The 16,865-nt window shown below is 42.9% G+C and overlaps 2 protein-coding genes across 3 annotated transcripts in view; one reads left to right on the top strand and one right to left on the bottom strand.

Annotated features, from left to right (window-relative positions):
• Positions 1-16,865, top strand: part of LOC123746995 (centrosomal protein of 135 kDa) — a 145,061-nt gene that overhangs the window by 75,609 nt on the left and 52,587 nt on the right. The window contains 3 exon segments of the mRNA XM_069317321.1: positions 358-587; positions 2,511-2,721; positions 3,936-4,051. Coding sequence (XP_069173422.1) covers positions 358-587; positions 2,511-2,721; positions 3,936-4,051 — 557 coding nt within the window.
• LOC123746997 (uncharacterized) overlaps positions 10,283-16,865 on the bottom strand; it is a 28,285-nt gene continuing 21,702 nt past the window's right edge. For both annotated transcript variants that reach the window (XM_045728911.2, XM_045728910.2), the window contains exons 5-6: positions 12,179-12,342; positions 10,283-11,901 (exon numbers count right to left, since the gene is read on the bottom strand). In XM_045728911.2, the coding sequence (XP_045584867.1) occupies positions 10,598-11,901; positions 12,179-12,342 (1,468 nt within the window). In that variant the 3' untranslated portion in view covers positions 10,283-10,597. The remainder of the gene's footprint in view (positions 11,902-12,178; positions 12,343-16,865) is intronic.

The raw sequence follows: 16,865 nt of genomic DNA, 5'->3' as shown, positions 1-16,865 counted from the left end.
AGAGTTGGGGGTGATACAATTAAGTTATACAGATGAATGTTTGGTTTACAATAAAGGAGATGTTAATACTGTATATCAACACAAAATTGAAACATGAAACAATGGATATAAAATGGATGAGTTTAGATTCGGATAAATATTAGTTTGGGAATAAAGCTAATTAATCATGAACAAATAACCGGGCAATATAATAGACACAGGACAGCTGGATTGTTTCATGCAAAGGTTAGACATATGTACAGTATATGATTGGTGCCTTGTGTGAACCATATGGACTATTAGTTACATTGCCGACTGAAGTGTCGACTCAGAAAATTGCATTTCATGCTCATAACTCCAATTTTTGTAATGCAATAGGAAGCAACATCCCACCAAATTAGAGAGAAAGCAACTTTAGAAGAGGAAGCATCTCACCTTCGCCGTCAAACAGAAGAAGGAGGGAGGACAGTGACAGATCTGCAGCAACGTTTACACTCTCAAGCTGCTCTTATTGCATCTTTACAAGATCAGGTGCAAAATTTGCAAGATGCGCTTCAGCAAGCTCATGATGAGTTAGGTCTACGGGGCAAGCAGTCTGATGAAATTAAGTAAGTATAAGGCTTACAATGTTTTGTGTGTACTAAGCAGTTTCTTCTTTCAAGGAAGAAAGGACCCTGGCCTTGCCTTTCAGCCATTGGTTGTCCTTTGTAATGGCTCCCTGCCTTCCTTCTTCTCATATTTACTCTTGAAACTGTTGGCCTCAATTATCTCCACTCTTAGGTCATTCACTTACTACTGTTACACTGAAGAAGTGCCTCCTTACATCTCTGTGGCTCATTTGTGTTTCTAGTTTCCACCTATGTCTCATGTCTTTTGACTGAATTGGTTGAGGTGGGGGGGGGGGGGTGCATTTACCTCTATTTTCTAGGGGGGGGCTAGATGCTACAGTTCCCCAGAGCTATCCAGCTGATATGGGTATCCCTAACTTTGGCATCAGTCGATGTGAGTGGAGTTCCAGTCCTACCAGGGACAATGAGCGAAAACCTGGTTCTCTCAGAGAGGCACGAGGAGGAATGCCCCATAAAATGCACATGTGATTTTGGAGCATTCTATATCTGCCATCGACTGGGACAGGCACCCAGAAAGGTAAGTGTCACAAAACAAACCCCTATTCTGACAAACGACAATGACAATGTACAATGACAAACCCCTTTGTCATTGTACTTCGCTTCCTGTTAGGGTGGTGGTGTCCTTTCTCTCTTGGTTGTTCCAGGACCGTCTCCTTATGCCTAAGACTGTTGCCTTGTATTGTGCGGCGCTGGCTGAGCCGCTTCAGGTTTTGATGTCATGTCTGCTTTGTTTCGCAAGCTGTTTCAGGCGTTGTTTCACCTCCGGCCTGCTCATGTGCCGCCTGAGCCGTCCTGGTTTTTGGACAGAATGCTCTCTTTTCTTTCTTCTCTTCGTTTTGTTGTGGCCCCTTCGGTTTCAGATTGTTTTTCGAAGGCTCTTTTCCTGTTGGCATTGGCCTCTGGGGGTGAGCTTCATGCTCTCCTCCGGGGCAGAGGTTTCTGCTCCTTCGGTCGGGGTGATCGGTTTGTTCGTCTGCAGCCTTCTCCTTCTCTTCTGGCGAAGAATGAGACTGCTGCTTCTGGAGGGGGTCCCTGGGTTGTTGATGCTTGGTTGGTTAGGCTGAGGGTGCATCATGTTTTGTGTCCAGTTGCGGCACTCCACCAGTATTTGCGCGCCATGACTTCTGTGTCCGTGGATGCGCTTCGGGTTGATCCGGTTTCCCCTTCTTCCCTGTTCGAGGATGCGGGTCTCCCAGGTCGTCCGCAGGGTTATTAAGGCTAGCCAGCCTGCGGTCTATCCCTGTGCCCATGACGTGCGCAAGTTCGCGGCTCATCCCGCAGTCTTTGGCAATATGTCTTGGCATTCAGGCGCGGGAATTTTGGCGGTGGAACAGGGTCCTGACTGCTCGTTACCTTGTAAACGTTCCTGGGCCCAGTCGGGCCTGTGTCGCTTTGAGTCGGCGGATGCAGCCAGTTGTCTCGACTTCAGGTTGAGGAGTGAACAGCAACCACCTCCCGGGTAAGTCCCTATTTCTTTATGAAACTGTAGGAAAACCTACGGCTAGAGCCTACTAGAGCCCCCCAGAAAACCAGTGTCGAATGTTATGAAACGCCATTTTCTGGGTGAATCCCGGAGGCTCCCTGGCATCCCTCCCTCCCTCCGGTCGGCATTTTTTTCGCGTATTTTGACATCCAGCCTCAGAACTGAGGTGTGGATTGCCGGTGCTGTGGGTCTGGGGCTACACCTTCCCCCTCCCTGGGAGAGGGGAGCTGCGTAGACAGCGGCGCGACGACGGGTGACATCATACTAATTTTTCAAAGTAGTGCCCTCATATGAGGTTAGTATGGGTGCACGTGAAGGTGAACTACTACATTGACGCTACTTTCAAAAATAGAATATTTACACTAATCATACTCCTATGTATTTTGTTGTATTCTTAAAAATGTTTATCCGTCTTGCAGAAAGCTTCTTGAGAGGAAGGTAGGGGAGATGGGAAATGCTGAACACCAGCTTGAGTTTCGTCTGAATCAGTTGTCTGAAGCCCAAACTAGAGTGAAGGAGCTAGAGTTTGAGTTGTCACGAGTAAATGAAGAGCTTGCAGATGCGAGACTGGAGGGCACAACCATGAGGACAAGTGTTAGCCGCTTAGATCATGATAAGGATCGACTCAGTGTAAGTTTATTTTCTTTATTTTCTTATTTTATTTCTCCTTGTGGCTATGTACTGATATAGTGCTAGATTACAAGGTGCCATCAGTCATCAGATCACAGTCACATTTCTTATTGGCCTATTGGGGACCACGTGCCAGAACCTGGCCCCCTCAAAGAGGCGCAGGGCCCCCCTCTGTAATTTTTTTTATATAAATTTGTTCATGTCAGCCACCACCAAGGGAAGGAACCCAGAAAGTCAGCAAAACAAAGCAGATCACTGCTTGGTTAAAAGTCAGACCTCAACCTCAAAACAGTCAAAAGAACTCCCACAGCAATGCAAACAATTGATCAAAAATTGTTGAAACTAGTGCAAGCTAGTTCACTCTTTCCCCCTTGTTTGGGGAAAGAAGGAAGGCAGACCAGGACAGCCGGCTGCTCCACCACTAGTTCTTATACTGATGTACTTGTGCCTGGTTTCCAAATCAGTTCACCCTGGCTCTGGTCTCCTATTGTCAACTAAGTGATGTTTTGCCTTTGACACCTTTACTGTGCATGTTTGTGCAGTGTGAGCAAGAAGTTTAGTGTACTTGGAGCTGTATGTGCTCAGGGTTTATTTCCTTGTGCGCTCCTTGCGCTGTAAGGGTTCTCTTCCCTGGAGTGTTCGGGGTTCACTCCCTTAAGGGGTTTCCTCACTTGTGATGGCCTTCGCCCATCAGATAAAGCCAGTTTTCTGGCACTGTCTGTCTATCGGCAAGTAAGGAGTGAATTTTGGCTAGTGGGCGCACTGTGGTTTGTGCAACCTAGCCAGTGTACCAAGGAAGTTCCTCCAGCTTATATCCCTGGTTAGGTTTACGATTCTTCCTGGTATGCCCATGCTCCTCACTCTGGTGCTTGAGAGTTGCTTTATTTTCTGTGGGGAGCCCCTTTGGTTCCGTGGAACTATAGGACTGATAAGCGTTATATTAGTCTGGGGCTTCAGTCAGTGGAGTCCTGCCTACCGGGGACCAGAGCCGGAACCTTAATCCCCCCTCAGAGAGGCACAGGGATCAACGGCTTAAAGAGACACCCCCCCCCCCTCGTATTTGGAGTATTCCTAGTCCGCCATCAACTGGGGTTAGGCACCCAGAAAGGTAGGCATCTCAAAACAAACCCCACATGTTTGTTTTATAAGTGATTTATCAAGAAAGTACTCTTAACAATCAGACCCGTTAAACTGTATTGCTTTTGTTTTCTCAGAATGAACTAGATGCAAAAATTGAACACCTGGCAAATCTGAGAGAAGAATTGCGTAAGAAAGAAGCATTGATAGCCAAACTCGAGGGCAACATAACGAAGCTGGAAGGTAAACTTGAGTAAGTACCCAGTTTGTGTACAGTAATAAATATTTTTGGTGTGAGCTTCTCACTCACCCAGGGAGTGAAGCCAAACACTTACCACCAAGTTGTCATCACATCTACAGTATACACCGGAACATGCAGCTAGGTAGTGTGCCAGATAAGATAACACTACCAGGTTGTCATCACATCTACAGTATACACCGGAACATGCAGCTAGGTAGTGTGCCAGATAAGATAACACTACCAGGTTGTCATCACATCTACAGTATACACTGGAACATGCAGCTAGGTTGTGTGCCAGATAAGATAACACTACCAGGTTGTCATCACATCTACAGTATACACTGGAACATGCAGCTAGGTAGTCTAATCTATACGAAGATGCTACCACAGGGGTGGTAAACACATCAACAGATAATTGTTTCAAAGGATACTCAGAACAAGCTATAATAAAAGGAGATTTTCTTGGTATATTAGATATTAGAGATTACAGTATTGAGGACATGCTAAAGAAGCATGAAGAAGAAATAATTGAATTAGAAGAAGAAAATGGATCTCTTGGAAATGAGTTTCGCAATTTAACCCTTGAGCTGCGCAAAACGTCATATGACGTGGGACATTTAGCTCAGTTTTTTAAATTTGCTGAAACTCTTTCAGCAAAAAAATTTGTGCATAATCTACTAGGCAAATGCTCCAACTTTGTCTAAATGATACCAATGTAACTTGAAAAACAATATAATAGAAAATAATTATAAAATTTAATATTGAAAACTTCATATTTTGAAATCAGCTGCAAAAATATAAAATATCACCAAATGTTCATTTGGTGTTATTATGCTCTCAGAATAGCATATGATCTTCATTGTCACATATTTGGAATATAGGTTTTCAGTATAATTTACTGTAAAAAAATTTGTCAATACAGTATGGTATTTGGAATATGCGCAAATTTAGACAACAAAAATTTATAACTCCAAATGTTTATGATTTATGAAAAATCAATTCTATAGGGATTGTACAACAGACAGCTGTGCACACTATATGTAAAAATGGTGAGAATTTTTACACTACACACTACACTACACACTTATTTTTACACAGAAACTAGATTTTTGGATACTGAAGTAAGTTGAAATTCTAAATGACAAATGGCGTTTCATTACATTCAACGCTGGTTTTTTAGGTCCAAATAGATGCAGTCAACCCAACCATCTCTTTTCTGTAAAATCTCTGTGGCTTGATCATTGAAACTCAGTAAATTCGATACACAGGATCTTCCAGGTCGAAAACCATACTGTCTGTTTGATATTATATCATTACTCTCTAGGTGTTCTACCCATATAGTATTTATTATTTTTTCCAATATTTTGACTATTACACTTGTCAATGATACAGGTCTATAAATGAGGGGGGTCTTCCCTGCTGCCACTTTTGTAGATTGGAACTATGTTCGCCTTTTTCCACATATCTGCTACGACTCCTCTACACAGGGATGTCTGAAAAATCAGTTGAAGTGGAATGCTGAGCTCAGGTGCACATTCTCTCAGAACCCATGGTGAAACTCCATCTGGGCCAACTGCTTTGTACTTAGCTCCTGGAGCATTTGTTTCACTTCGTCTCTAGACACCTCTATGTGCTCTATGTTGTGCTCTGGAATTCTTATTGTGTGTGGCTCTTTGAAGATCTCATTTTGTACAAACACACTTTGGAACTTTTCGTTTAATGTTTCACACATTTCCTTTTCATTTTCCGTGTATCTGTCCCCCATTTTTAACCTCGGAATATTATCCTTTACCTGCAGCTTGCTTGCAATGAATTTGGCCTGGATCTGATTTACATTTCACTACTATACGTTCTCAAAGTTCCTCTCTGCCTCTCTCCTTACTGACATGCAGTTGTTTCTTAAATCTTTGTATCGCTGGTATGTTTGGGGGTTTGGTCTCTTTCTGTAATGATTCCATGCTTGTGTCTTTTGATCTCTGGCCCTCTCACAATTTCTGTTGAACCAACCCTGTTTCCTAGGTCTGCATGTCTGTTTTGGTATGAGTGTTTGTGTGCCTTCAGTGTATATTTTGCAAAATTTTGCATACATCTCATTTCCTTCCTTGCCTAGCAACAAGTCTGTCCAATTATACACATGAAAAAAATGTCTAAGTTCCCTATTGCGTCCTATCTTGAAATCGAGTTTAACAACTGTTTCACTGTCCCCATTCTCTACTAGAATAAATTGCATAGCGTATTTAATGTCCAAGAGGACATGATCACTCTTTCCCAAGGAAGGATGGTACTGGATGTCAAATACCTCCTCTTCTTTCCTGGTGAATACTAGATCCAGTACTGATGGAACATCCCCTTCCCTCATTCCTGTGGCCTGCTTGACATGTTGCTACATGAATGTCTTCAAGATAAGGTTTACAAATCTGCCTGTCCAAATGCCCTCTGTTCTTGCCTCGTAGGCCTCTCAGTCTATTGCCTTAACCCTTCAATTGCGCATCGCATCATATGATGCTTTGCCCAACTTGCAGTAAATTGCGCATCGCATCATATGATGCGCGGGCATACCGAGCACGATTTGAAAGGCCCGCGGGGTAGAGGGGATCCCCATACACTGGCCAGGGGCTATAGTAAACAGCCGCCATTTTGAAAAAAATTCCAGCTCACACTACCATCGCTTGGGAGGCCTCAGTTACCCAGCAGCCACCATGTCGAGCGCACGGCCGAACGTTTCCCGGGCACGCCCCACGCAATCACTCACCCAAGAGCAAATAACCAGTGAATTATTTTCCGATGGTGAGGAAAGTGACTTTGATGACTCTGATATTGATAAAGACTACACTCAATTGACCGATGTTGATAGCACGGACAGTGAATATGAGATACAGCCGCCTCCCATGGCGAGGCCTATACGCTCACCCATGCCGCCTCGCCCAGTGTCTACCCCCAATTCTCCCTCGGCCACACAGTTCCTGTGATTATTTAGAGTCTGAGGATATTTTCGGTGACGAGTCAGAGGAAAGTGACTCTTTTTCTGGTTTTAGTGAAGTGGAATCAGAACATTGTGTTACCGAGCCTGGTGCCAGTACCAGTCGCGCCAGCAGCATCTCGCCCAGCCAAGCGCCACCGCATGGAACAACATGTGGCACCAAGAGCCTCATGTTTACGTGCCCCTACCTCACGTGCACGTAGCGGCCGTACTGTGTGTAGACGGGCTTCAGCTCCTGGTCCATGGGGTGCATCGCTTCCTCGCCGTAGTGCTCCTGCTGCGTCCCCTGCGTCTCGCAGGACACCAGGTGTACTAGTGTGGAGTGATGGTGCTGGTTTTATTCCCTGAATTCCTGCATTTGACAATAAAGACGTTGGGATTACAGATCTTTTCCCTGATAATGGTGATGATATGAGTGAATGTGATTATTTTACCACATTCCATGATGAGCCGCTCATGGAATATATTGTACACCAAACGAACCTTCATGCGGCTCATCTCATTAGAAAAGAGATAACAGAATTTTCACGCTTGCAACGTTGGAAAAACACCAATAAAGGTGAAATGTATGTGTTTCTTGCAATATGTATGTTGATGAAACACTGTGTCAAACACGCTCTCACAGATTACTAGAGCAAAGATCTGACTATTCCAACACCTTTCTTTGGGAAATATATGTCCCGAGACAGATTTCAGATACTCTTTTTCTTCTGGGAGCCACTTAGTAGCATGTTTTTGCACCTTTTCCAGTTTGTTGATGTGCTTCTTAAGATATGGGCACCACACAACAGCTGCATATTCTAGCTTTGGCCTAACAAAAGTCATGAACAATTTCTTTAGTGTATCGCCATCCATGTATTTAAATGCAATTCTGAAGTTAGAAAGCATAGCATAGGCTCCTTGCACAATATTCTTTATGTGGTCCTCAGGTGATAGTTTTCTATCTAGAACCACCCCTAGATCTCTTTCTTTATCAGAATTCTTTAAAGATTTCTCACATAATGTATAGGTTGTGTGGGGTCTATGTTCTCCTATTCCACATTCCATAACATGACATTTATTAACATTAAATTCCATTTGCCAAGTGGTGCTCCATCTACTTATTTTGTCCAGGTCTTCTTGAAGGGCATGACAATCATCTAAATTTCTTATCCTTCCTATTATCTTAGCATCATCAGCAAACATGTTCATATAATTCTGTATACCAACTGGTAGATCATTTATGTACACAATAAACATCACTGGTGCAAGAACTGAGCCCTGTGGTACTCCACTTGTGACATTTCTTCATTCCGATACATTGCCTCTGATTACTGCCCTCATTTTTCTATCAGTCAGAAAATTTTTCATCCATGATAGAAGCTTACCTGTCACCCCTCCAATATTTTCCAGTTTCCAGAACAACCTCTTATGTGGAACTCTGTCGAAAGCCTTTTTTAGGTCCAGATAGATGCAGTCAACCCAACCATCTCTTTCCTGTAATATCTCTGTGGCTCGATCATAGAAACTGAGTAAATTCAATACACAGGATCTTCCAGATCGAGAACCATACTGTCTGTCTGATATTATATCATTTCTCTCTAGGTGTTCTACCCATTTAGTTTTGATTAGTTTTTCCAATACTTTCACTATTACACTTGTCAATGATACAGGTCTATAATTGAGGGGGTCTTCCCTGCTGCCACTTTTGTAGATTGGAACTATGTTAGCCTGTTTCCACACGTCTGCTACGATTCCTGTACACAGGGATGCCTGAAAGATCAGGTGAAGTGGAATGCTGAGCTCAGATGCACATTCTCTCAGAACCCATGGTGAAATGCCATCTGGGCCAGCTGCTTTGTTCTTACCGAGCTCCTTGAGCATTTTTTCCACTTCGTCTCTAGTCACCTCTATGTGCTCTATGTTGTTCTCTGGAATTCTTATTGTATCTGGTTCCCTAAAGATTTCATTTTGTACAAACACACTTTGGAACTTTTCGTTTAGTGTTTCACACATTTCCTTTTCATCTTCCGTGAATCTATTTCCCATTTTCAACCTCTGAATATTATCCTTTACCTGCAATTTGTTGTTTATGAATTTATAGAATAGACCTGGTTCTGTTTTACATTTGTCTGCAATCCCTTTTTCAAAATTTCTTTCTGCCTCTCTCCTCACTGCCATGTAGTTGTTTCTCGCATCTTTGTATCGCTGGTTTGTTTGGGGGTTCGGCCTCTTCCTGTATTGATTCCATTTTTGTGTCTTTTGGTCTCTAGCCCTATCGCAATTTCTATTGAACCAATCCTGTTTCCTAGTTCTGCATCTCTGTTTTGGTATAAATTTTTTTGTGCCTTTATCATATATTTCACAAAACTTGACATACATCTCATTCACTTCCTTGCCTAGCATCAAGTCTGTCCAATTATACTCAGTAAAAAAATTTCTACGGTCACCATAGTGTCCTCTCCTGAAGTCTGGTTTTTCAACTGCTTCAACCTCCTTATTTTCTTCCAGCTTATAACGCATTGCATACTTTATTCCCAAAAAGACATGGTCACTTTTACCCAAGGGAGGAAGGTACTGAATGTCAAATATCTCTTCCTCCTTCCTGGTAAATATCAAATCTAGCATGTGTGTGTGTGTGTGGGGTGGGGGGGGGGATTAGTTAGTAGTTAGTAACAGTTGATTGATTGACAGTTGAGAGGTGGGCCGAAAAAACAGAGCTCAACCCCCGCAAGCACATCTAGGTGAATACATATGTATGTATGAATGCTCCAAGAGCCAATGCTCGATCCTGCAGGCACAAATGGGTGAGTACATACATACATGTATACTTTGCAAACATGCTTCCTGTCCTTCATAAAACACAGTATTATTATTAAATTATTATATTTGTGTTGAGGTTAAATCAAAATATTAGCATATTCCTGTGATGGGATGATCACCCATTTAGAGTGCAAACAGAGGTGGTAGCTTCATTTCAAGACCTTGGTGGTGCCAACTTACAGCCCCTGGACGGATACTAGTCTGTTGTCTGCCAATTGGTGAACATATGGAATGTAATCTAATTGATATCACCATTTGTTCTGTTGTCTAGGAACTTCAATGATGAATGTATAGTAAATAAACAGTTTATGTGATTTGATTATCAATGCATTAAGTTGTATTTGTACTTACTGCATTGATAATCAGATCTTATAATGTATTTGATTTATTGATTAAAATACATAATATAGATGTATTTGTATCATAGTTTAATTTCTTCATAAATAAAATTGAAGGATCTATTAGATTTTCCAATTTTTAATCATATACTGTACCACACTTTGACAGTCATTAGACAAAAACATACTTTTTATTTTAAAAATATAAACCAGATGCAAAGCATTTTTGGACATTGCACTTGGTACATAATTTTGTAACATAAAAATGTTGTTTTGCAGCCAGTGCATTGCTGGCTCGATGATAAAGCACATACACATGGTGGGAAAGTTTTATCACAGATGAGGGCCAGTGGCCCTAGTGGCGGTAATGCCCTATTGGAAGGAGTTCCCCATCTCTTCCTCTATTACTATACAAGGAAACAGTTTGAGAACCCTCTATTATATGGCAGAGGCTACAGAACCCCACCAGGGTGTCAGGGATCTCTCGCCATCAGTCCGTCCAGTGTAGTAAGTGTTACTGGACTTTTGGGAATTCCTGAAGTGTGTTTCATCAAAGAAGCTCCATGTTTCTGTGTCTGCCATGGAGCGACCAGACCGACCTAGGGAGTATTCAATGTTTTTGTCGTCTGTTTCTTCCATGGCATCCATGGCTCCCAAGGAGAAAATGTTGGATTGCATGGGCCGATCATCTAGCTGTCGTTCACTTCTATGGATGTTGTCTGATGCTATTTTGAGTTGTGACTTCTGTTCTGGGTCTTGTAAATTTGAGGCATTTGAAGTGTCAATAGCTAAAGTGTCATTTAGATCACTTAAAGCATAGATACTGTTATCACGGGATGCAGTTACACTGTTACTCTCTTGATGATGTTGATGTGTGCTTTCTCTTGATGAAACATCCTTGATAATGAAAGGGGTATCTGGGAAGATTGAAAAAGTGAGTGATGTACAGATAGGCATTACTGGACGCCACCTCTTCACACCCAATACCAGCCCTGCACCACAGGGGCCTCTTGTCTCCAAGCGGTAACAGTGACCATCGTGCCACATGATAAAACCCTTTCGCAAATCACATGTACAAATGACACTGCTTATAGCCTTATCATAGGAGAGTATTTGTGTGTGTTGGCATGGTCCACGGCTTCCTAACTCATAGCATTGCTCATCTGGAGCCCAGTAGCCTACTAGCTCAGATGTGCATCCACAGGTGCCACGTAGTGGAGATTCTTCATCATAAATGAAGAGCTGGCCTTCAGGACATGGTCCACGCCATCCAAGTTTGAAACATGAATCTGTTGCAGGGTGATAGCGCTGAGTCCCAGTACAAGGGTATAATTGGCATTCTCCAACTGCGCTTGTTGTTTCATTAGTAACTGGCATGAAGACGTGACCTTTTTCACAAGGTCCTTTTGAGTAAAGTCTGTAACAGTAACCAGAAAGAGGCCAGAGGGCATGATCTTTGCGGCATTGGCACCGGGTGGCCATAGCATTTGGTTCAAAGGTGAAAACTTGGCCAGGCTGGCAAGGGCCTTGTTGGTTCAATTCATAACATCCATCACTCTCATTATGGTAGTTAGTGATAATGGAGGAACTGCAGCTGCACTCAGTGGCTCCTTTTGTGGCATTGTAAAGAAAGATGCTACCCTCTAGACACGGCCCACGTTTGAATAGCTCAAAGCACAGGCTAGTGAGTGACCAAAAATTACTGAACATCAGATTTCGCTCACACCCACATTCTGGAAACCCTGGAAGTAGACAGTGTATAGTTACTGAAAATGATGGAAATTATATTATACTCTGGTATTTCCTCTATAGAGAGGGAACACCATCTGGTTGATAGATAACAATGGATCTTATAGGTTGTCTACTTTCTTTAATAAAGTTAAAGTATTATTATGCATGGATTATTCTAATACAATAAATGAAGACAAATATATTAATGTATTGTAATATTTCCATATGTTGTAAGCCTTGATATGCATTATTTAAGATTACAGTACACATGAGCTTTGTGCTTCATACCTGTGTTTGGGTTGACATATATAAGGTATCCTTTGAGACAGGGGCCACGGGTGTGGTATTCATAGCAAGTGTTGGTGCGGGGCCAGTACACACGTCGTGGAGGACATTTTACAAAGTCATAACACTTCCCCTCCATTATGTTCTTGTCAGAGTCCAGGTACTGCCTGTGTGGGAGGAGTTAACATCACTGAAATATGATATTAAACTTTTCTTTTAAGTTTCAGAGAATTTGCAACAATGTTCTCAGCTATGAAAGTATAGTGGTGGCATTTGTGACTAAATATGATCAATATGATTACGAGTGAGAACAATAAAGTTTTATTTAGGGTTAAAAGAAAATTTGATGATTGGAATAGAGTAGGCTGTCATGAGACTGACATGATGGGTATAAATGGTGTGTCTGGAGTACAGTGAGTGACAATAACTAAATTTAAAGATTTATGCATTGAATGAAATTTATGAACAGATTACTAACACATTTTATATTCGATAGCTTGAGCTACCTCATCCCTTTGTGTGTATTTTACCTCAATAAACTTATTTCAATTTCAATTTCAACTAACACATTTTAAGCATACACAAGTATACAAAGTGTTACTTGGCAATGATTAAAAGGTACTAAGATAATATGGGGATGGGACACAAAAATGAAATTGAATGTTGCTAAGTGAATGTAAAAGGTTTTGTTAAAAATATTAAGGGCATAGTCAGGCATAAACATAACACCCTATAGTTATACTATACAAACAGTTGAAACATTAGAAACAAAAGGGCACATAATATTGTGTAAGGGCACGAGCTTGTAAGCTGTGCCCTAGCGTACAAACTTACGAAATCCGTCTTTACTTTCTTCCTTATAGTATAGATATGTTACTTTAAAACAGGAATGTAGAACCAATATGCTTTTGTAAACACTGTACACACGAGTAACCACATAGGGCCAGTACCATATTTTTGCATAGGCGAGACATAACAATCAAAATGGGTGCATTACATTTATTAAAACACATGAAAAGAGATAATACACTAACAAGGAATAATTTCTCGCTCGCCAGATTAACGATTAGATTTAGTCACTCAGATTCAGTGGAGGTCAATAACCTCACACAGTGAGGTGGATACCTGACAAACAAACCAGTTCGAAGATCGAACCATCAACGTGACGTACCGGTCCGATCTGCTGGAAGAGGCGGAGCTGCGGAAAAATCTCCGGGTTCTGACACTGAGCAAGCAGCGCCTGAAACCACCGTTGGGCCGGCCACCAAGGGGCCAAGAGGACAACTCTTCCCTGGTAAGTCTTCAAGCGGGGTCAGGATCTGGAGCAACTGCTGAACTGGGGAAAATAGGTACAGGACCCCTACCTTGATCAGTCCTGCCAAAAGGCGTCGACCCCAACGGCCTCGCAGTAGGGAAAGGGCGCCACATACAGGGAAAGGCGCCGCGACCACGCCGATGCAAAAAGATCAACCTCGGCGCATCCGAACGTCTGGCAAGCCAATGGAAGGAGTCGGCGTCGACCGTCCATTCCGTGGAGAAGGGAACGAACAAGCACCGTCTGCCGACACACGAGCCGGGAAGCATAAAACAGAGCAACCGCATCCCACAAGATCGGCGCGAAAAGCTTCAGCAAGGCAACCTACGAGCGAACCGCCGAGGCCAAGGCGCCAAACCCAGGAACAGCCCCAAGCGCTCCCGCATCCTCCATGAGTCAGTCAGAAGACAGCTCCAGGAGGGAAAAGAAGCGCAAGGCCGCAACCAAAAGGCTCCGAGCGCGGAAATCTTCCGCCACCTGAGCCGCCGAAAGGGAGGGAACCTGCACATGGAGCTGAACGACACCAACATCCCGGGAAAGGGCAGGAGCAAACAAGCACTCATTGAGGTGCTCAAGGTCGTCCCCCCCCCCCCCCAGCGTGACGACGGGTGACGTCATACTAGTTTGCTGGTTTTTGTTTGGGGAGTTCTATCCACTCGTTCGGCTATTGGTAGCAATTTTCTCCAGAATAGGGTTTTTAGGGGGACGCCTACATTTGCTCACTCAGTACCGAAGCTCTCACATCAGGGAATGTTACCCATGGTTTTTTTTAAATGGCATCTGTTTACTAGAGCCCTGAGGAAGCTGATGTGAACCCTGTATAGCTGTGGGACATTTAAATTGTGAGCAGCACCCCTCAATTGTATTTATATGGTGTGCTCAGTTCAGCAACATTTACTAAATGCAGCACGGGAGTTAAGCATTGGTTAGGTTACGTTACGTGTTTAGGTTTTGTTGGTGATTATTTGTATTTGTAATACGTGGGTGAAGCATTTACTGCGTTGTGGTTTTAACGAAAGTCGTCAGCAAAGCAGTTGTTCCAGAAGTGTTCGGATGTCATGAGTTGTGAGTTGTGTGTAAACTGTTTTTCATTCATAAACAGCGTCGGTTTGGCGGGTGGATGGAATACACTTTGGCCTTAGTTTATGAGGATGGGCTGTATGTTGTTATCACGTCACCTGTTGTTTCTTCTAGTAGAGCACTGAATCATAGCATACTGTATAAATTGCTTAAATAAAATTATAATGACCCAAAATGGCTGAGTAAGGAACTAAAGTATCTTACCAGAAATAAAAAACTACAGTATATATAAACATATTAAAATGGGGAAGAGACCAAAGCCGTGAATTCCACCGAAAGAACTCGCCCTAACAATGTAAACAAACAATCGAATTCTCTTGAAACTCCTGCAAGCTAGTTTGCTTCACTTTTCCCCACTTGTTTGGGGGGGCGGGGGAGGGTGAAGTAGAGACCACCTGTCAGGGTGTGAGCTGTCAGATCATTAGCTGATGTAATGGGTACTGGGTTGCTTCTCTTCTATACTGGCTCTGGAGTTCTGCTTGTTCAGCTTAGTGGTATGGTGTGTGCCCTTGGTGGCTTTTTTTAGTACACTGTGGTGTAGTGTGAGCCAAGCTTTAACACTTTGGCTGTGAAACTCATAATGTGTGTTAATTTACGGGATAATGCAAATATTATCATATGATGATTTAAACATTTATTGTCTGGTTTTACATGTATGATGCAAATATGGATATAATAGCTCTCTGTGGATGTAAATAAAGAAAACAAATGATAAAACAATCAGTAAAACATCCGAGGATAAAACAGGAAGCGTCAGCAAAGTTGAGCACTGGGTGTTGACACCAGCCAGATGCAGCTTTACTTACTGATTTAGTGCCACATTACTTGGAGTCATCAGTTGCAAAGTTCTTGTTTGCCTACCAGGGACGGCGAGCCAGAATCTGGACCCCTCACAGAGGAGCAGGAGTCCTTCTGAAGGTTTGCTTTCTCTCGGGGTCCCTTCTACGATGGCTTGAGAGACCCGCTTTCTGTACCTCCAGCAAGAGGTACAGACTGTGCCTCTTTCGTGGACCCTTCCTCTTTTATGTTTGGGTCTTCCTCTCCTTTTGGATGTATTTTGATGTTCCAGGGTCTAATTGACTGACAGATATTCTTTTGTTTTCATTTGGAGCTTGGAGCTCCTGTCTGTTTGTACTCGCATGTACATGCAGTGTCAACCTTGTTACAGGTATGGGGGGGCCTCTATTTTGTGCCTGATGGTGATTGCATGTTTGGTCTTTGGATGTGAGTCATGTGCAGCTTCATGCCCAGATTCCTTTGTTGGCCACCTGTCTTGCATACGGCTGGTGGTATTGGCCAAGTCTTTGGTTTTGGCATGGCCCCTGTCTTCTTTCCCTATCTCTCCTCTCCTTTTTCCTGGGGATGTTGTTTAACCTTTTCCCTCCTCTACAGCTGCCATTTGTAGGTACTGTGTAGTTTGGGGCTCCTCTGCTCTCAGGGGGGCTCTTTTTCTCATTCTCAGGCGTGATCAGGTGGGGCTAGGGCATCACCTACTTTGGGTCAAAGTTAGCCCTCAGTGGAGCCGGATTCTGGGTCGCATGCGTTTCTCTCGGCCGATCCGTCTAGTCAGCACTGTATCCACCAATCTTCCTTCCCATCCCCTCTTGTCTCCATCCATCTCTCCCCTATATTCTCTCTTCCTCTGTCTCACCTATATCCTCCTCTCCCTCCTCTCTTCATCTCTCTGATCCTTGTAGTCTAACACCAACCCCTACATACCAAAAAGGGATCAAGCATGATGATAGGAAAACAGAACATAAGTCGAGGAGAGGGACAGGACGAGTTACCTATGGAAATGGAGATGATCGCTTTTGCATGGAGTGAAATTAGTGGGGAATTGAAAGACATGAGGGAAACCATAATTAAACTACAGATGGAACCAAGAGCAGCATGTAATGCTTCGGAAATTGACGAAAAATAGAAAATAAAATAGATTGAGGGAGGTAGGTGGAGGGGAGGAGTGAGGTAAAGTGGTCAGGAGAAAGGGAAAGTTTAGAATGAGAGAAAATGGGTTAGTCAATAAATTACATTAGAGGAAGTTATTCTTAAATAAGAGAAGTTATTCCCATTGACTTCATTTTGTGTGCTATCACTCCATGGTCACATTTATCGAAGCCCTTGTGAAGTCCGTGTATATCACATCAACATTCTGTTTGTTTCATTCAGCATTGTTTCTTGCATCTTTGTATCGCTGGTATGTTTGGGGGTTTGGCCTCTTCCTATATTGATATCATTTTTCTGTCTTTTGGTCTCTGGCCCTCTTGCAATTTCTGTCAAACCAGTCCTGTTTCCTAG

The sequence above is a fragment of the Procambarus clarkii genome, chromosome 87, assembly GCF_040958095.1.
Source record: "Procambarus clarkii isolate CNS0578487 chromosome 87, FALCON_Pclarkii_2.0, whole genome shotgun sequence".
Classification (NCBI taxonomy): Eukaryota; Metazoa; Arthropoda; class Malacostraca; order Decapoda; family Cambaridae; genus Procambarus; species Procambarus clarkii.
This window is presented reverse-complemented; position numbering and strand designations above follow the sequence as displayed.